The sequence below is a fragment of the Gymnoscopelus braueri genome, assembly GCF_963280865.1.
Source record: "Gymnoscopelus braueri genome assembly, chromosome: 19".
NCBI lineage: Eukaryota > Metazoa > Chordata > Actinopteri > Myctophiformes > Myctophidae > Gymnoscopelus > Gymnoscopelus braueri.
This window is the reverse complement of record NC_137621.1, coordinates 29,435,421-29,456,671: the sequence shown is the minus strand read 5'-3', so window position 1 is coordinate 29,456,671 and position 21,251 is coordinate 29,435,421. Positions and strand designations below refer to the sequence as shown.

Sequence of the window (21,251 nt, the reverse complement as noted above, 5' to 3'; positions counted from 1 at the left end):
GTCGAAATTGAACTACATTAATGGTAAGTATTTCCTACAGAAAATACTCAAAAAATCTGAACTAACCCTTTAACCCCAATCTCACAAACACTATGCCTAACCTTAACCAATCCCTAACCCTGACCTCACAGAAACTATGCCAATAAACCTAACCTCAAAACCCGTACGTACACCTGGGCGAAACACTGGGAAAAGTGAGAGTCCGGTAGGCAAAGAGGTTCTGGAACCTCTTTGGTGTTGGTCAGTGGTTCGGGGTCCGGGGACCCCCAGGGCCAGGGGTCCTTGAGTGGATTCCAGTGGGTCCAGAAAAAATCTGTTTATTGCCTAAAAAGCGTACCCACTTTGACATTTTATTCTTCAGCTATTCAAAAATAGCAAGCCCACACGTTGTGAGCTTGTAGATCGGCAATTTTTTAAAAGTTTTTCACAAAATCTTGTTAAAGATTTTGAATGATTGTTTTTTAGAACATTTCAGACACAAATCTTCTCTTATGGGGTCCCTGGCACATCATCTTTTCAGATGGGGGTCGTGGCCAAATCGGTCCGTGACTGACATGAAAAAGTTTGAGAACCACAGGTGGTGTAGGTTGCTTTAGATCTCACATCCATGGCTCTGGTTTGGATGATGGGGATATGGCCCCACCTTCTCATCTGCATGGCGGGTTCACTGTGTTGTCATGAAGAGCAGAGGCCAACGGTTCCCCCCCACATACACTCGCATCCACGGGTTCTGTCACTGAATAACAGGTTATTCTGTGTGTGTGTGTGTGTGTGTGTGTGTGTGTGTGTGTGTGTGTGTGTGTGTGTGTGTGTGTGTGTGTGTGTGTGTGTGTGATCATGAAAGTTTGGATCAGAGTGACACTGCGTGTTTATTGAGGTTAATTGCTTATTGTTCCCAGTAGTCTCGACTGTGTCTTTTAGGCATTGCTGTGGGATGAGGGAGAGGTACAGTGTCTTTTGGTAAATAAATCTGCAGGCCATTTGTTATTCTCTCGTTGACTGCCACCTGTCTGCACTACCTATGCTGAATCAGCACCATGGCCGCTTGCCAGATAGGAGTGTTGAGTATATCCACAACATAAACTACTCTGATTTGCTGCAACGCAAAAACAGAAACAACACAATGTTCTTTCAAGCATTATGATTTTCTTTATATGTAATTTATTTTATTTGGGTAATATACATTGTGTACATTCTTCAGCAAACATTCTTCAGTATAGGTAGTTGTTAACCAGACTAATGTTTATTTGGACTTGGGAAAATAGGTAATACTGCAAGAGAGGCTTGTAGTTTTGAGAAAACTATGTAAACAAAACTCCAGATATACAAAAGACTGTCCTCATAATGTTCAGTTTCTGTATTAGCTTACATTGATGTGTAATGGTGTGTCATGGTGTATCCTACTGTAACAACCGGCATTATATGTTTATCACATACTGTATAATACATTTGTAAGGGTGATGGAGGAACTGCCCTCTAACCAGAGGACCTGAAGTTCAAGTCCCTTGTCTATAACCTGCTCAATTGTCCTTGAGAAAGCACTGAATTCCGAACAAGCTCCTAGGGACGACGTCCCACATACAAACACTAAAGGGCTTAATATACTTCGTTGAGCACTGTATCATGCACCAAAATGTTCCCTCAAAACTAACACTAACCCCATCTCTAACCCCAAACTGAGGGAACATACAGTAGGTCTGTTTTCAGAGCACGACACAGGCATGTAACTAAGTATAAATCCGTCTTCACAGGGTCCCCCCATTTGCCTGTAATGCATCGTACAATAGCCTACTGTATGTGTGTGAAAGCGCACACACACACACACACAATGCCAAATATACTGTACTCAGGCGTCCGTGGCTGATTTGAGTTTCTCCAGTTCAGTATCGGCGATGGGTCCAGGGGGCACCTTTTTCTTGCCCTTCTGGAATACAGCGGCAATTTCTTCGAAGGTTTTCCCCTTGGTCTCAGGTACCCGGAGGTAAATAAACACAGTCGAGGCAAGGAGAAATCCAGCGAACAGAATGAATACATAACTCCCCAACCATTCCTGGAGGAAATACAATAAAATGGTCATGTTAATTAAAGAACACATTTCCCATAGCTCTATTTCTTTAGCTCTAGTTTGAGAGGTTGGGGAGATTTGTCCTCTGTATTTGACCCATCCTAACTACTTAGGAGTGAGCGGCCACACTGCAGGTGTAAATGACAGTAACTTGGTGAAGGGCAATGGCAGGAGTATGTACAGTACTGAACATGTGTGGGAGGAAACCAGAGTACCCAAAGGAAACCCACATAACAATTAAAATAATAATAGAAGAAAAAAAACCTGTAGTTGAAATAACGCTGTGTATGTGTATATGTGCGTGGGCGTTTGTTTTCATGCGTGTTTGTGTGCTCACCTGTATGTAAGGGAAGGTCATGCCTACTATAAAGTTGCTAGTCCAGTTGCAGCAGCCAGCCAAAGCAATGGCTGCCGGCCGCGGTCCTTGGCTGAACAGCTCAGCCACTATGAACCATGGGATAGGACCAGGGCCAATTTCAAAGAAGCTGACAAACATGAAAATGGCTGCCATGCTGACGTAGCTCATCCATGAGTATTCATTCTGAAGAGGAGAGGGCATAAGTCACTTACAGTAGAACAAGAACGTTTAAGGTGTTTCTCATGTATCCATGATAAGGGTTGCATATCCACAAGATGTTACTAGAACCCTGATTTCTTCTTGGCATTATTCTGAATATGAAAGACACATTTTCACAACTGCTCAAACTACTTAGAATGTTACAACTAAAATATTATTATTATTATTACTATTATTCTTATTAGCAAAAGTTATACATAAACTGTAAACAAAATAATACAGATGTTCACCCCACTGGCACCTCATAGGTTGGGGTGTCATTTCCTCGTCAACGTAGACACTGAAATGGTGCAGTTTTTTGTGGCTAAAACACAACCAGCCCTGATTATGTAATCTCCCAAAACATGAGTTGTCAATTAATAACTATAGAAAGAATTGAAATATACAGTAGCAACGGGAAGGCAGAAAGTGAGGAATTTGAAAAAAAGGGTGATGGGGCCTCAATGAGCCTCTGCCATTGCATTGCAGATGACGAACAGCAGGTTATACTAGGCTGACTAGACAAACCTGAAAGTTGAGGCCCACTGTCATGGCAATGGCACAGCAGCACATCCCTGCAAGACCAACCAGAGTCAGAGAGCGCCTGCCAGCCCTGTCCACCAGAGCCACCTAGAACATACACATGTCTATCTTTAAATGCATTGTTGTTGTTTTTTCAGTGCAATATTTGTACATGTTGTAACTGACTGTGGTCACGTGGCCCTTGGTTGGAACATGGCGTTTTACGTACATTTTGCCACAGTGCCAGCCCTCAGCACACCAGCGGTCAGGAAAGTTGAATATGCACATGTTTAATGTGATAATATGCTTGTGCATGCGTGTGTGCGTATCTACTCACAGACACCATAGTGAAGACCGTGTTGATGACCCCTACTCCGATGGTGGCGTAGACCGGGTGACCGACTCCAGCCCGTTCGAAGATGGCCGTCGAGTAATAGAAGATCTGAGAGACAAATATGAGCAGTCAATGTCTGTCTCAATTCATTTTCACTATAAGTAACTGTCGTGAATTACCTTCTACCTTACCTATGTGCTTGACCCAGAACACACATGTGGTGAATCACATATTTAGTTGATAACCCGTGATACGATGACCATCAACTACTTTATCAGACCTGACACCTGTGCACAAATATACGAGATGCATGCTCTATTCTATCCATTCTGTTCTTGTCCTCGTCTCATATCTTCTGGTCCCATCAGTGTCCAATCCTGTGTATATTCTCTATAGTGTATCAAACTTCAGAACTTGTCGTGTGATACCCCCTGGTGTCATCATGTTGTGTGCGCACGCGACTCAACCAGGTGGTGGAAAAAGTACTCAAATTCTTTACTTAGGTAAAAGTACCAATACTGCAATATAGAAATACTCTAGAAATACTCTAGTAAAAGTCCAGAATTCTAAATTTACTTGAGTAAAAAGTACAAAAGTATTGGCATCAAAATGTACTTAGAGTACCAAAAGTAAAAGTGCTAAAATATTTGAAAATAGCAGATCTACAAGCTCACAACGCGACGCGTTGTGAGCTTGTAGATCGGCTATTTTCAAATAGCCTAGGTATAAAATAGGTTAAAGTGGTTCATGTATGTTTTATAACGTAATAATTTATATCTGCAAAGTAACTAGTAACTAAAGTTTTCAAATAATTGTAGTGGAGTAAAATTACAATATTTGCCTCTGAGATGTAGTGGAGTAGAAGTAAAAGTATTGGAAATTGGAAATACTCAAGTAAAGTACAAATACCTCAAAATTGTACTTAAGTACAGTACTTAATTACATGTACTTTGTTACTTTCCACCACTGGACTCAACTGAAAACTTCTCTTTAGTGACTACATGGTTGGTCAACTGAAATCACAGCAATTTGGTGTCAGAAGTGGGGCTGAAATCACAACAGTAAACATTACTGTATTTACATTTTTGTCTGCCCAGAGAGAAACTTAGAGATGACTAAATTGCCACAGTGACGTTGAACTGTTTTGCAAATGCTCAATTCATATGCTCTGACCATGTCAGATTGATCTTCTCTTGGACCAATACATTTCTTCAGTTAAACTGAAGGGAACTGAGCAAGAGACGGGCAGAGTTCTGAATAAGCACGCTTTCTACTCACAGCATTGATGCCAGAGAACTGCTGGGAGAGGTGCATCACGAGGGCCACAATCAGCTGCTGTCTATACACCGTGGATCGTATCTAGAGAGGAGCACGAGACATATGTTAAAGAATCACTCAAGGAAACGGTAGGCTAATGCACCATATTAACTCTATCCATCCATGCATTGTACAAATAAACAAAATCTTAGCAATTGAATCCTGTTGTATCAGATTGTGTCACTATTATGCACATGCCCCTTGCACAAACTTAAAAGTATCCCAAGAAGCTCTATGCTCTGTCCATTTGCAGCTATTGTTTGCTCCTAATATTGGTGACATTGGACTGTAAGCTTATTCTGCTCTTGTGTAAGTTGCTTTGGCTGAGAATGTCAGCTTAAATGCCTTACATACAAAGTGATGTACTGTAGCGCTCTATAAAAATGAATGTCACAAATCTCTCTTTTTTTTGCCATTCCCCCCCCCCAGCCCAGCAGTGGTCCTTTCCATAGGGACGTACCAAGGAGAGGATAGAGACCCTCTCCTGCTTGTCAGCCTCCTCCTTCTCTATCCTCATCTCCTCGAGATCAGGCGTGGGGTCATACACCCCCTTGAAGCGAAGCAGGCCTTGGCGAGGAGAGAGAGAGAGAGAGAGGGACACAGGGATGGATGGCAAGAGACAGAAAGACAGGAGAGGATGGTAGAAGGGAGAGAGGGGGGAGCGGAAGACAGAGATGATAGAGGGAAAGAGGAGAGAGGGGATGGTAGGAGAGTAGGAGCATGAGAATAATAAAATATATTTAAAGAAATGTAATAAAATGAAAGTGTGCGATAGAATTGAAGTCCTACATCCCCCTTGGATTGACAGAGTTAGATGTTTGGTTTCCCATGAGGGAAAGCACGGTTTGCTGGTTACATTGGATTGGGGGCTCATCTGTGATGTGGTTTGCCACGGGGATCAAAAGGGAGTGAACGTAGCAGAGTAGCCCAGAAGCCGATTGTACGCGCAGGTTTGCGCAAGACTGTTCTCGCCAAACCTGGCCACAGAGGGACGTCTGGTCAATGCATTTCAATGAGAATGCGCGAGGACAAACCTTTTTCTCTCTTCTTCACGTGGGCGAGTGGAACGTCTGTGCGCAGCCAGTGAGAGTATCTGCATTCACCGAGATTAGACCCCATATGGCGGCGGCCCTCAGGGCTCTATGCTAGTGTCTTTTCTGTTTTCTATTATTGTGGGGATAGCTGTTGCTGAAAATAGCCGTTCGACAAGCTCACAACGCGTCGTAGCGCGACACGTTGTGAGCTTGTCGATGTGGGGGGGGGGTTTTCTGCGAAAGCTTTCCCCACAATACGGATGCTGGAGTTTAAGTGGTTAACGTGGAGCAGAAGAAAATCAGTGTCCGTGCGCTCATGCTTGTGTGCCTGGTGGGTTTCAAGTGTTATAACACCTTTGGCGGAGTGGTTCTCAAAGTGGGGTCCAGGGGGACCCTCAGGGTTCCTTGAGGGGGTTTGCAAATGGACCCGTACAGGTCTGTAACTCTGAGAGTGTACAGACTACAGACCTGGCGGGTCCATTTGGGCTACATTTGTACACTCTCAGAGTTATGGGGGTCCTTGGAATAAAAAGGTTTGAGAACCACAGTGGTAGAGATGTTTGCTTTCTCATGCAGATGTGCTTGTGTGTCTCTTACTCTTGCGGGCCTCGTTCTCCTTGCCAAGTTTGATGTACAGGTATCGAGGGCTCTCGGGGCAGAGAGGCAGCAGGAGGGACTGTAATATTGCTGGAGCCCCAGACAGTCCCAGCAGCAGGGGCCACATTGCATCATTACCAAGCAGGAAATCCAAGCCTATCACCTACAAACAAACACACACACACACACACACAGACAAACACACATATGGACAGAACATAAACCATATGTATACTCACACGCACACACACCCACACCCACACACACACACACACACACACACACACACACAACTGTACTTAAGTACAATGTTGAGGTATTTGTACTTTACTTGAGTATTTCCAATTTCCAATACTTTTGCTTCTACTCCACTACATCGCAGAGGCAAATATTGTACTTTTACTCCACTACAATTATTTGAAAACATTAGTTACTAATAACTTTTCATATATAAATTATGATTTTATGAAACATACATTAACCACCTCAGCTCTATTTTATAAATAGGCTATTTGAAAATAGCCGATCTACAAGCTCACAACGTGTCGCGGTGTGAGGCGTTGTGAGCTTGTAGATCTGCTATTTTCAAATATTGTATATTTTAAATATTGTAGTATTGATGCCAATAGTTTTACTCAAGTACATTTTGAATTCTGGACTTTTACTTGTAACAGAGTATTTTTATATTGCAGTATTGGTACTTTTACTTAAGTAAAGCAATTGAGTACTTTTTCCACCACTGTCACACACACATACACACATACAATGGATATTGTGTGCGTGCGTGCGTGCGTGCGTGCGTGCGTGCGTGCGTGCGTGTGTGTGTGTCCGCGCCTTGTGTGTGTCTCACCTGACTTATTAGGATACCGGTGACTATAGCCAGCTGGTGTAGTGTACCCAGAGCTCCTCTGTAGGCCTTAGGAGCTATCTCTCCTATGTACATAGGTACCAGCCCTGACGTCAAGCCTTAAACACAAACAAACAACAAAAAGCACACACTGAGTGCACCGTAGGCTATACAATACGTAAAACAGTAGACGCAAAACTAAATTGAATTTGGCGTGTTCACACAGGCATCATGATGGGCTTCGAAGGCTGGCCACAAGTTGGACCTTTCGCAATTAATAATAATAAAAATAAATAAAAAGACCCATTTCATGATCCCACGGGGGAAATTCCGTTTTCAGCCTCACCCAGCTGAGTGCTTCTCAGGGGCATTTAGGGGTTGAGTGTCTTGCTCAGGGACACCTCGACACATTGCTGGGGCTCGAACCTGGGACCTTCTACTTTCACAGTTTAATTCACTGTAACCCCAGCGTAATATTAAATTGTGACTCCCGCCCGTGGTCCTGCCACTCTTCTCGCCCATTGGTTGTCGTTGCTTGGTTGGACAAAAATCCACTCTCTGCATCCACTACCATTGAAAAAAACTGTTTTTCCAGTTCCCTCGTATTGATACTTAATGTATTCAATTCTTATTTTAAACTTGGCCTCAGTAAAAAGGACCATCTCTGGTGCAGTATGGTGACTGGGCATAACGTTTTTTATTATTATTTTCCCCCTCCAAAAGCTGGATATTTTCCAATGGTTTTGGCTAACTCAGCATAAACAACGCGAACCAGGGCGGAACAAGGCGGAAGGAGCCTGCTGGTTGGTCGGTCAGGGACTAATCAGAAGGCTGACACAGGGTAAGTTTACCAAATGAACCCTAGCATCCCTATTTTGGCCATGTCATAATAGGCAGCATACCACAGTAGAAGCCCATGACTGCACGGCCGGAGATGACCATGATGTGAGGTTTCCACATTTTGCACAACCCCATCAACAGACCAGCCGCCACAGCCAGTACATTCACCATCAGCATCCCCTTCACTCTGAAACACAGTCAGACAGACAGACAGACAGACAGACAGACAGACAGAGTTATTTCCTCTCTGGATATCTCCCGTCAACGGACATTAAAGGGATAGTTCACCAAAAAAATCAAATAAAAATTCTATTGATTAGTCACCCCATGGAGACTTTGCTTTTGTCGCATTCCTAAGCCAATAATTTGATGACCAGCGGACCGGTAGGCAGCGGTAGGAGACACAAAGGAGACTCTTTGTGTCTCCGACCTACCGGAACCGCTGCCGGTCATCAAATTATTGGCTTAGGAATGCGACAAAAACATGGGGTGACTAATCGATAGAAAAAAAGTCATTTTGGGGGTGAACTATCCCTTTAAGAGCACATTTACTTCTCCTCTCCTCTGGTCTGCTGGGGGTCCTTTTTCATTTCAAAGGACCCCTAGTTTATACAGCATATTAGACCACAGACCCCCATTTGATAACATTTCTATCTCTGGGACCCCAATCTACTCTCTAAAATCCTCAGTGTTCATTGAGAGTGTACAAAATGTACATTGTATGTGTTTGTACGTTGTCAGAGTTACAGACCCATAAGGATCCATTTGATTCCTAACTATCAATCATTTAGCTGGCACTCACCCAGGTCCCTGGACCCCACTCTTTGATAACCAGTGTGCTACTGTATACTCTCCTCTCACCTCCCTCTCAGATCTCCAATGAAGCCCACCAGAAAGGAGGAAACCATGCCTCCAATGGAGAAGATCGCCACAGACAGAGACCAATACATGATCACGGCGGGGTGTGCACCTGGCGCAAGCTCTTGGTGCTCTGTGTTGTTGTTTTCTGATAGGATGGCAGACTTCTCTGACCACACCCCCAGGGACCGCCCATAATGCTTCTCAATGATCTGTGAAAGAGACATATCGGTTGATCAGCAAAAGGTAGATTGAGGACCATCTCCACGTACAGGTGCGTGCACATAAAGTGTACTGCATGTTTAGCAACTGTGTGTGTGTGTGTGTGTGTGTGTGTGTGTGTGTGTGTGTGTGTGTGTGTGTGTGTGTGTGTGTGTGTGTGTGTGTGTGTGTGTGTGTGTGTGTGTGTGTGTGTGTGTGTGTGTGCCTGTGCGTGCGTGCGTGCGTGCGTGCGTGTGTGCGTGTGTGTGTGTGGACAAAATGGACACAAATGCACTGGGCTGACACACAGACAGGCACGCATGCACACGCACGCCAGCATGCATGCACTCAAATTATAGCTATTTTGTATAGCTATATTTGCTGCTACTACTAGGCCAATGAAGAACTGCCACACAATTCTTTGCTATAACAGGTTGCAACACAGCCCTGGGTAAGCAATCCGGCCTGGCGAGGATTGCTATCTAGTTTTGTCTTGTTCTCTCCCACTGGTATTTATCTCCAGTATGTGTCTGTCTGTCCTTGAACAGACAGAACTAGGTCGACAACTGTGACAGGGGTCGATAACTTTTGGGTCGATAACGTCAAAGGTCAAGGTCACAATCAAGGTCAAAATGACATCAGTGATATCTCAGGAATGGAGACAAACTATAAATGGGTGCTCCGCGGAGCGCATATCTCCACCAGGCTGGGCTGCCTCGCAGAGCCTTTCACACACAGCGAGCAAAACCTCGGCGATCAAAGCCCGATCTGCGTCAGATCAGGGGTTTTGTCGGCGAGTGCCAAAAAGGTCCACTCACAATATACTTAACCTCATAGGATGCAGAATAAAACTGTTCCAAGCACTGATTTCAAACTAAGAACCTTGTGCTTACAAATCACTGACATATTTTGTGTGCTAAGGAGGCTTGAATGCTACTGATGACAAGGACATACTTATGCACATAGGATTCTGATAACCTAAATAATAACCTAATAACCAATAACCTAAATCTCAGTAGTTGTGTCATAAGGAACCCTGATCATCAGTAGGCTAGATGTATCTAGATTCTGTCAGAGGGAGATGTGTTTTGACCTGCCACCTCTCCCTTCAACCTTAAATATGACCACGAACATCTCAATAGTGTGAAAAGAGTGGAGGCGCAAGAGTAAAGATGGGGCTTCACAATTCAGAGTTTGGTAGTTTGAATCTTGGTCCTGGTGCATCTTTATTTTCAGTCTTTGTAAGGTGAGGAGCAGCACCTGATTTCTTTTTGTTGGGATGTGCGTACTTCCCTCTGGACTTTAGAATTTTGAACCTGGCACCGTCGCTTTATAAACCCCTGACTTTTCGCTTGTGCCACGCTGGCACAGCAAACATGACTGGGAATTAAAGACCGAAATTTAGTTTGATTTGAACAAACTACATGTACTGTACCTTCACAGTCTCTGCTTTTCAAGTGCAGCATTTTAACCACTGTAGCACCAAGGTATTAAGGTACCTCTAATAAAAACCATTTTTATATCATTACTTTTATATCATTATTTTATCATTACTATTCTTTTTGTTTATTACTATTACTTATGTTGCTACAATGTCTGGGGAGCCAACCACATTTATTTTTACTCTTACGTATGGTACTGTATGTACCTGTACACAAGACAGTTTGATGCTGTATCATGTATCAGGATAGTTTCATGCTACAAACAAGATTATTATCCCTCCAGGCCGGAACGGCGGGGGCAGGGATTATGTTTTCGGTCCTGTGAGTCTGTCCGTCCATCTGTCTGTCTGTCTGTCTGTCTGTCAGTCAGTCAGCAGCTAACCTCCGGCACCGCTGGACCAATCGGCATGAAATTGTACACGCGCACTCCCAGGGGGCCATGGAAGAACCTGCATGTTGCAACATAGTACAGTAGGTCACCTAGTAGTGACCATGAGGCCGATTTGAAGAATCTTCCTTGGCCTACCGTCAGCGTGCACAAAAATATTGTGAGTATGACGCTAATCAGTCTACCGGTTTCCGAGATGAGCTGTGCACACATAGAGAGGACATACACAGACACACAAACTGGGGCGACAAATTCCCATCTCAAACATCATCTCTTCCTTCCGGCCTGGCAGAGGTAAATAGAACGAGATGCTTGCACCCCCAGGTGTACAGTATCTGTATTTACAAGAAGCCTAGGTGACAACACTTTATTTATCAATTGTTTGTGTACGAAATATGCTATACAAATAGTGTATTATAATTAGGATACAGTACCTTCTGTGGTGCGTTGATAACTCCCAGACTGTAGCCATACTGCAGGGACCCCAGGGCTGCAGTGAAGACGGCCACTGCTAAGGTCCCTGTCAACTGCTGGAAGAGTGAACAGTAATCAATAGTCTATATATTTACACACAAACACATGCAGAGACACAGTGCATTTCCAGACAGGCAAACACAGACACACATAGAGAAATACACACACAAATGCATCTGCTTGCTATTCTTATACCCCTTCAGTAACAAGGTTCTTCTCTGCCTCTGCAGGCTGTGGATTGACACCAAGAAATAAACGAATACATTTCTGCCAGAAGTAAATCAATTTATAAATGTGATCTTTTTAATGACACAATCTCATTTTTATTTGATTTTATGTCATAATAAATACTTAATTTGCTGTCATTTAAGTGATATGAGCAACACTCTTCAGTTCAACACTGTTAACAGAACACTTTTTTCTAAACAAAAACGTATGTTACAAAAAATGACATGACAGTCACAAAAAATGATTAGCACCTTACAACGAAACAGCGACATCACTGCCCGACATCACAGCCCGAGTGCCCGTCATTAAAAACTGAAATGATCCTGTGCAAAACACTCTGTCTATCTTTCTCACTATCATTCTTGATCTGTAACATCTAGCTGTAAAGATTGTATGTGCATTTACAACCTCAGATTATGATTTGATGTTATAATATATAATTATAATTATAAAATAATGTGCCATCAAATAACAATTAACACAAGTTTAAAAAGTTTTAGTGAAGAATTACCTTACCTTTCCTCCTGACGACTCCATGGGTCCAGAGTGTAAACCTTCCCAGAGACAATGTGTCTGTGTGCATGTGTCCTCAGGTAATCATCAGTGAAGCCTCCACATTGATCACGCTGTGTCCACGTTCTAATCTGCACACACACACACACACACACACACACACACACACACACACACACACACACACACACACACACACCCGCACACACACACACACACACACACACACACACACACACACACACACACACACACAGATTATTAAAGGACATGCAGAGATGCACATGCACGCACATGTCTGCTATCAAAAAAATAATTTCCTATGAATACACAACCTGTAGATAAGAAGATCAATATCTGCCTGCAAAGCATTAAAAAGAATAATCAATCACAGCCATTAAGCATTGTATTAGGTGACCACCTCTTCAACCCAGCTAAACCTTTGTGAAACACTTATAGGAGATATTTCCGCACACCTAGATATATGCATTATAGAGTGAAACACGCATAGATCTAAGTGTGTGTAAATGTATTCTATCAAGTGGTGCAGATTTTGAAATATCTCAAATCAAATCTCAAATGTAATTTACAGTAACATAGTGCCATGGATAATACTGATATCAAATGCAGTGTTGCTGATTTGGTTTACATGGTGTTAGCTCTCTAGTGAGGACATCTGGGCAGCACTTAGCTCTCCCTCTATCTTACAAATACACACACGCAGCAAAACACACAGGTTTAGGGTTAATGATATACTTCCGAGGGACGGAACAAAGTCTGAGGTTCACTGGCCTTGGATCTCTCAAAAACACACTCTTGCATAATAAATGGCCAGACAAGAGAGATGGAAACAGTTTTTTGAAAAAAAACTTATGTTGCTGTAATCAGTGGTTCTCAAACGTTTTCATGTCAAGGACAGCCAAAATTATATGAATTTTGGCCGTGGACCCCCATCTCAAAAATAATTTGTTCCGGGGACCCCCCAGAAGTTGTAATAAGAGTTAAAAATGTTCACTATGGAAAAATAGATATTCAAAGATTTGCACACATTTTCACGATTTTTCAAATAAATAGCAGATCTACAAGCTCACTCGGTGCCGCGCTATGAGCTTGTATATCTGCTATTTTTGAATAGCCAAAGACATCTTAAAATGACACAGATGCGTTCCCTTCCCGGTCTTAATGGGTTAAGCAGGGTAGGCATGAACTCTCGTCAACAAACTAGTTAAAACTGTCAAAATAAGTAGGGTGCAGAGAGAACAATGTAGTGCCTCAAAGAAACTAGGATACCAGGTAAAGGCATCCGTCTAAACAACATGCTGCCTAAATTCATTCATCCATGCTTAACATTGTGGAGAAGAAAAAACTAATCTAACTCGAAAAAGTGCTGCAAAGTTGCAAAGATCGGCCTCCTGATGGCGCTACAAAAGGCTGATGTGAAAAATGCAGGGCAGAGGTTTTTCCTCTAGGGAGTGTGCGTGCAAAGTTTTACGTGGATCGGTCTAGTTATAGGTAAAAAGACCGCTTTGAAAAATGTAGGGTGGCATTTCTTCCTCTGCCTAGTGGCAGTGTGTGTGCAAAGTTTCACGGCAATCACACACTGTGTTCGTGATTTGAGGCATTTTGTTCCAAACGGATCACTCCTGCAAACTTTGGAAGCCAAACTTCGCCTATCAGGATGGAAAATGAAAAATCTGACAGACCCGTTTGGTTTAATGACTATAGAGATGCCGTGTACCGATTTGCGTGATGTTTGGACAAAATCGGTTGGAGAAATAATATCCAAAAATGTGTTTTGAGTGTGCACAGTTTCACATCGATCTGGCCAACGGTGCCGGAGATTAGCCAACGGACGGACGGACGGACAGACAGACAGAGACAATATTTGTATTCCTACGGGCTGGGGCGGCACCTGTTGGCAGGGAGTGTTGGGCGGGAGGAGCAGCGCGAAGGCTCTACATTCTCCTGGTGGGGGCTCCTCACTGGCAGGTGAGTCAGTAGTAGGATACACAAGTAAGACGCGCGAACGCGGGAAGCGAACGCCAACAAAATTAAATGATAATGAAAAGAAATCATCTAAAAAAAAGTAACCAATAAAAAAATATATAAAAAATACAAAAAAAATCTGCGTTAAAAGGAGCATCTTAGAAAAATACTAATTCACAAAAAAAAAAAATTGAATGTTTTTGAACAATTCAACAAAGTGTTTGAAGTGGCTGTTTCACCCACTTCCGGGGGGCGGAGCCAAAATCCGAGCCCGAAGTATTTGTTCGTAGACCCCCACTTAGGGGGGGTAGAGCGATTCGGGCACTTTTCATTTAACATGGGGTTTCAATGGGGAGTTTTTAGGAACCTTCTCCGGGGCGTGGCTTCCGGGGGAAGGGGCGGGCTTAAACGCAACCTTGACAGGTGTGTTCAGTTTTCAAAGGCCTTTCATTTGATGTATGGTACGTCTATATTGGACATTTACTTGGCTGCACACAGGGCTGAGGCAGTGCACGCACACAGAGACACACACGGAGACAGACATGGAGACGCACACACACAAGCCGAGCACGGTTTCATAGTAAGCTCCACATGCGCGGAGGCGCGGCGCGCCTCCTTCCGCTGCGTTCGCAAACAGCAGTGACAACACAGAAATGTGTGTGGGGAGGAATGAATTGGCAAAACGACTAAATTGGGGAGAAAAAGGGGGTAAAAACATTATTGGCTACTCTAAATTAAAAAACAAACAAAAGAAAGTTGTAGACCAGCTAAAGTTTGAAAAAGGCTTCAGATAGAGTCCATATGCATCAGATGTTGTTAATAGCCATTAGAAAAAAAGATCATCAGTAGTGACACAGGGTGGATAACATGTTTGTCTCCCCACCCCATCAAAGAATATAAGATAAGATTTCTATATTTGTGCCCATTTAATTGATTGCACATGCACAAAATGGTCTCTGCAAATGTGTAAATATTTGTGCGTAAATATAATCTATTAATTATTGTTCACTCATGCAGAATTTGACAGGAACCTTGGAATAATCTTGAATAGCCTCTTCAGGGTATGATCATTCCCGTCATAAGTTGTTTGCACAAATTAGTTATTTTGTCCACATACATACACTAACACACATGGACACAGCCAGGACAAATTACAATACCCGACCATAAAGTGCTGTGGGTAGGTTAATTAAGCACAGGTCATGTCTGAAGATTAAGGGAAAGGTCCTCATCGTCTAGGCTACACACCTAACATATGAAATGCAAATCAAATATATTGTACACATTCCATTGCGATGTGTATCTTTGAGGCACGATGTATAAATGCTACCCATCATGAATACTGTATTGTGTCTTGTCTGATCGATCAGCAGTCTGATAACACAGATGGACACGCATGCATGTGCTTTATACTGACATAAGACCCCTGCATTACAGATTAATGTTCTAGTTTCATTTATTTCTCTCTTACAGCATTTCTTTTACAAAACAAATAAACCCAAAAAAAAACAGCACATTAGTTAATGCTCATTCCAGGTGAAGAAAACAAAATTTAGAACAAACAAAAGGAGAAAAAAAAGAATTAATTGTACAGTGTTTTATCATTTTTAAAGAAGAGACCTCAGTGTGTAATGACCGCCAGCCTTACCGATGAGACGAGTGACCATCATGATGGACAAATATAGGGTTGAGGATGGACACAGATCCACGGCCTGTTGCCCACTGCCTCACACACACACACACACACACACACACACACACACTCTCTCACACGCACACACTCTCTCTCTCACACGCACGCACGGCACACACACACACAGGGAAGACAGCACTTGTGATCAGCATGGCTCTTTATTGCTAAAAACTCTAGCCTGCTCCCCTTAACAGTGACTTGACCAGTAAACCTAACCTGCTGCTCCACATAAAGGTGGCCTTGACAACACAACAGGAAAGAATGGCTTACTTTTGATACGTGTAAAGAAATAAATAAACATTTAAAATCATAGTTATTTTGTTTTACTTTGTTGGAGAACTTGTATTGTTTGGATGTAATCTTATATGTGTTGCACTACTGTATGTATTTCTGTTAACCAAAAAACATGTTCGCTGGTCGAAACGTTTACATTTCCCAGGGTTCCCCTCTGCATCGCAACTTGGCAAATGTTGTTTCCAAAAGGGCTGATGGAGTACTGCATGGGTTAATACAATAGCCCACTCTTAATGCAGTGTTACATTATTTAAACAATATGGGTTAATGATGGAACCGTAACAAATGACAATAAAAAAACACTAATCTAGTACTCTTTCAAAAGTGTTCAGAGAATAAATCAAGTTATGTATAGGTCATAAATGTTAATCTCCATTACAGAGACATCATATCATCGTGTTAAAAAAAGAAATTGCAACCCAAGGAAAATGTGTGAATTACAGTCAACAACCACAACAATAATAATAGTAATTTGTTGGCCGCGGTTTCATTTAATTCTTGCTTACATCATGCTAGGCACTGAACAAACAGGAGCCAAAAATAAAACCTGATTCATACTTTTGTTGCGCGCAGGTATAGCACAGCTACAAGCTCACAACGGGGCATCGCAACATGATGTGTGAGCTTGCAGATCTACTACACGACGCCGGCGCGCAACGAAGTATAGCCTAAAATCAGTGGTTCTCAACCTCTTCTCGATCAGGGCCCACTTGAAAATCTTCAAGTGTTCGTGGCCCACCCATCTGCCGAAAGGCTGCCGTGTTCCGTGGTCAAATGGGTGGACCGCATGCATTTTCAGAGCATGTTTATTTTGATGATCAATTAATCGTGTTCAATGGAACTAAAATATACTTTAAGCTCCTTTTTATCGATATAAGAATGAAAACACAAGGTTTTTCAAGGTTTTTCAAGGTTTTAAAGAAAGAAATATACATGAAATAGTTTCTTTATTGTTTTTAATTTCTTAGCGATAAAATCTTAGTGTTTTTGCAAATTATTTGCGGGCCCGCTTGCAATATCCTCATGGCCCACCAGAGGGCCCCGGGCCAACAGGTTGAAAACCACTGGCCTAAATTAAGCATAAGAAGTGGTCAGACAAGGAAGGAGCGTGACTGGAGGATGCCTTGTACACAGTACAATACAGGTTTAATGGAACTCTTAAAATGTAAGAATTTACCAGGTTTACAATTTCAGAGTTAAATTAACTCAGAATTTTGCCTTGTAAGCCTTCGAGTGCTTTCACACTACGGATACAAGTCAATATCTCAGTTAAAGATGGTATTCTATATACTCCGTTTACACACATCCTCACACTGTAAAAAAAACAGAGTGTTAATATAACTCCCGAGAGTGTATAAATGGGACCCATTTATGGGTGCCATTTGTACAATCTTGGGAGTTAAATTAACGGGGTTTTTCCTGTGCAGAGCTTGTTCATGAATAGAGCAGCATACCAGAATATCGTTGCTTTTCCGGCAGAAACCTCTTATCTTTGAACTTTTTATGTTTTTCGTGAATTAATGCCCTTCTTCCTCATGCTACAGTGTCACACAAAAGAAGCAAAAATAGCCGATCTATAGCTGATCGGCTATTTTTGCATTTGAATCCTGAAAAGCAACAGTTTTGGACACATGAGGTTTTCACCCGACGGCAACGATGTTCTCAATTTCACCATGGAAAAGGACAGACTGCCAAACCCAACAATACATGGAAAACGCTAGTTTTATGTGCTAGTATGCCTGCTAAGACGGCATGTTCATGCTATCCCAGCATCCCCCCCCCCCCCGTCTTAATCAGGTTTCTCTACGAAAATATGAGCTCATCCAGGCTATAGGCTCGATTTATACTCCATCGTACAACGCGACACAGTCGTACGACAAAGTATAAATCAGGCTTTACTGCTACATGTGTACGGTGGTCTCTTTCAAATACTCGTTTTGGAGAACCGGGGTTACGAAAGTAACCCTGTGTTTCCATTATGCAGGGCCCTGAAGACCACAGCATCCAGAACCATGTTTGTGCATGTAAATATAACCCAATGACACTTTCTCAGCGCCAGGGTGAAGTGAAGTTCGTGCACACAGACAATGTGGCTTCATTCTTTTTTTCTTTTTTTATCTGGACACTTATTTCAATGTCTCGTTTGGATGCTGATGTCGCTGATTCAGATGGGAACATCACTTCTCTCTGTTCTGTTCTGTCTCTGGCATTTCACCATACAGTCCCACACATGCACTCGAGGGCATGTGTAAACACTTACACACACGCACACACACACACACACACACACACACACACACACACACACACACACACACACACACAGACACACACATGTGTGCACTCCTGAATCATAGATATATAGATGTGCTGTACAATTCAACAAGTTTTGGACGCTGAGAGTGCCTCCAGACACAGGGAAGAACAAACGAGAAGAAAAGAAAGAAGGAAAAAAATAAACATTTGTGATGAACAGAATGACGCTCTCATTTGTTCATGTTAATGTTACAGTATATCTGATGCAGCACCTTCAGAGTTTTTAAAAGTCTTGAGAGTTAAGGAGAGAGGGATCGAAGGTGACAACGGGATGAGGAAGAGTCATAGGGAGGGAGGGAGGGAGGGACGGACAGGATCTGGGTGGCGTGTTGATGACATCTTAAAGGGACGCAGGTTTCATCTTTGCATACGGTCGCCCCACCACCACCCCTTCCTCCCTCTGACAACACAAACAACACAACCAAATGTGCGGTCAGACTCCAGTGTCAGACAGAGGGAGAGGATGGCGAGGAGAAGTGAGTGAGGAAGAGGAGGAGGACAAGTAGACGATGGAAGTCAAATCAGGCAGTCCCGCCAGGTTTCAGGGGGGACTTGACTCGAGGTCCCTCCCCTCCACTCAAATCGCACGGCCATGTTGTCTAGTTCTACACTACTCTACTGTATGTCCACATGAAATGTGATGTATCTATTCTTCCCATTGTGGGATGGGGGAGATGGATAGAAGGACACTGGAGGAGGGGTGGAGGTGCCGGATAAAGAGAGGAGACGTGACAACCAGCCTCGCCGGAGAGGTAGGAAGGACACAAGGAAAGGTAGAGACAGGGGAGAGAGAGGGGTATAGGTGTGTTTCTACAGTTGTTCTACAGTTGTTGAAGACTTTTGAATGCACTGGTTCATTGAAAATGAAACACAGAGAGAAGGAGAGACAGAGAGACAGAGAGAGAGAGAGAGAGAGAGAGAGAGAGAGAGAGAAAGAGAAAGAAAGAGATTGTAGATAGCCAGTGGCACCAGTATCGCCAGTCACTTGTGCAGTGATGGCATCTGTTTGACCCAACAGAGTATCCATAGTAACATATCTCTTTAGTTAGAATCAAGTCTTTGTTTATTTGTAGTTGATTTTGTTTTCTTCTCTACGATATCTTTGACATTTTTCTTTTTTTTCTCTACAGTGTTTTAGCCTCTCCAGTGTCTCAAGAGTTCAAGTTCTGGCCTTCTTCTAAGTCCATCGGTCGATTTGATTGGCGAGCGATAAGCCTCGGGGCTGAGATGGATTGCTATAGGCTGGCCAATGGGGGGAGTGAGGCAGCATGGGGCCAGTGGGCGTGCTCTTCACCAATTCATCATGGAGTTCCTGTTGAGGGTCATGAAGAAGACCTGGCTACTTCCTCCAGAACGGACCGACGCGAAGAACACCTGGACACATAAACACACATAAAAAAAAAAACATGGATTAAAGCTGTGCATATCGTTGCTGTCAGCTGGGAACCTTGTATGTCCAAAACCGTGGAACAGAGCCATGGCTCAAAGTCTCGAGCCAAAAATACGGTATAAGACCAATTTTTTTTCTTTCTACCAGAACAGCTTTTTCAGTCACAATAGCTTGTTCCCCTCATGCTAAATGGTGAAATGTTTTAACCCATCAAGACCTGGAACGCATCTGTGTCATTTATTGATTTGAGCTAAAAAGCATTATTTTACACTTTGGCTATTGAAAAATTGCAGATCTACAAGCTCATAGCGCGGCACCGAGTGCCGTGCTATGAGCTTGTAGATCTGCTATTTTTGAAAAATCGTGAAAATGTGTGAAAATCATTGAATATATATATTCTTTTAAAGCAAACACTTTTAACTCAAATCTTTGCTTCTGGGGGGTCCCTGGAACAAAATATTTTGAGATGGGGGTCCACGGCCAAATACAAATCATTTAGGGGGTCCTTGACATGAAAAGGTTTGAGCACCACTGATACAGAAACATACGTATTTCAGAATACTGTTGGGATTTTTACATTTTGTAGAACCGGCTTCAGGTCTTAATGGGTTAATTTATACCAGATCTATATGACGGCAATATTTACTGTAGGACGTTACTGACCAGCTTGAAAAAAGAAAAAAAAGAAAAAACATTTTGACTGATAAATCAAATTCTGCAGTGTGCATATTTGTGCACAGCGTTGCTCGCAGAAAATAACCAATTTTCTTTCATTAGTTATTTTCAAAGAGCCACACTGTCATATAATACCAAGTATAAACGTGTCTTAACCCCTTGAACCCCAGCATCCATATTCTGGGGGGGGGGGGGCATTAGTCAAAAATAGCTGATATACAAGCTCACAAGCCACCTTGTATATCGGCTATTTTTGATGAAGATATTTGGTGTGGATGGAGAAAAAAAGTGGTCCAAGCACAGACCCAACTCAAGTCTGGTTTAGTAACTCTACTTTAACTTAACTAACTTTAACTTAACTAGTAAAAGGGTTCTAGTGGTTACGGTGGACCAGTGGTACAGTGGTGGAAAAAGTACTCAAATGTTTTACTTAAGTAAAAGTATCAATACTGCAATGTAGAATTACTCTGTTACAAGTAAAAGTCCGGAATGAAACATTTACTTGAGTAAAAGTCCAAAAGTATTGGTATCAAAATGTACTTAAAGTACCAAAAGTATAAGTACTAAAATGTTTGAAAATAGCAGATCTACAAGCTCACAACAAGTAGTGAGCTTGTAGATCGGCTATTTTCAAAAAGCCTAGGTACACAAAAGGTTTATATTTATATTTTATATTTGCAA

General features: G+C 42.5%; 2 protein-coding genes across 4 annotated transcripts in view; both read right to left on the bottom strand.

Annotated features, from left to right (window-relative positions):
• Nucleotides 1–1,470: 1,470 nt before the first annotated feature.
• Nucleotides 1,471–12,240, bottom strand: slc2a2 (solute carrier family 2 member 2; the record flags this gene model as incomplete). Its single annotated transcript, XM_080414253.1, has 12 exons — nt 1,471–2,050; nt 2,403–2,606; nt 3,150–3,251; nt 3,481–3,585; nt 4,756–4,836; nt 5,255–5,361; nt 6,426–6,588; nt 7,276–7,391; nt 8,175–8,299; nt 8,974–9,182; nt 11,436–11,558; nt 12,220–12,240. 12 exons carry the CDS (start codon nt 12,238–12,240, stop codon nt 1,847–1,849), a joined length of 1,560 nt encoding a protein of 519 aa, XP_080270379.1. The 3' UTR covers nt 1,471–1,846.
• A 3,400-nt stretch (nt 12,241–15,640) lies between these two features.
• The window catches only part of LOC308075195 (traf2 and NCK-interacting protein kinase-like), a 126,624-nt gene continuing 121,013 nt past the window's right edge, over nt 15,641–21,251 (bottom strand). For all 3 annotated transcript variants that reach the window (XM_080414877.1, XM_080414875.1, XM_080414876.1), the window contains one exon: nt 15,641–19,879. In XM_080414877.1, the coding sequence (XP_080271003.1) occupies nt 19,796–19,879 (84 nt within the window). In that variant the 3' untranslated portion in view covers nt 15,641–19,795. The remainder of the gene's footprint in view (nt 19,880–21,251) is intronic.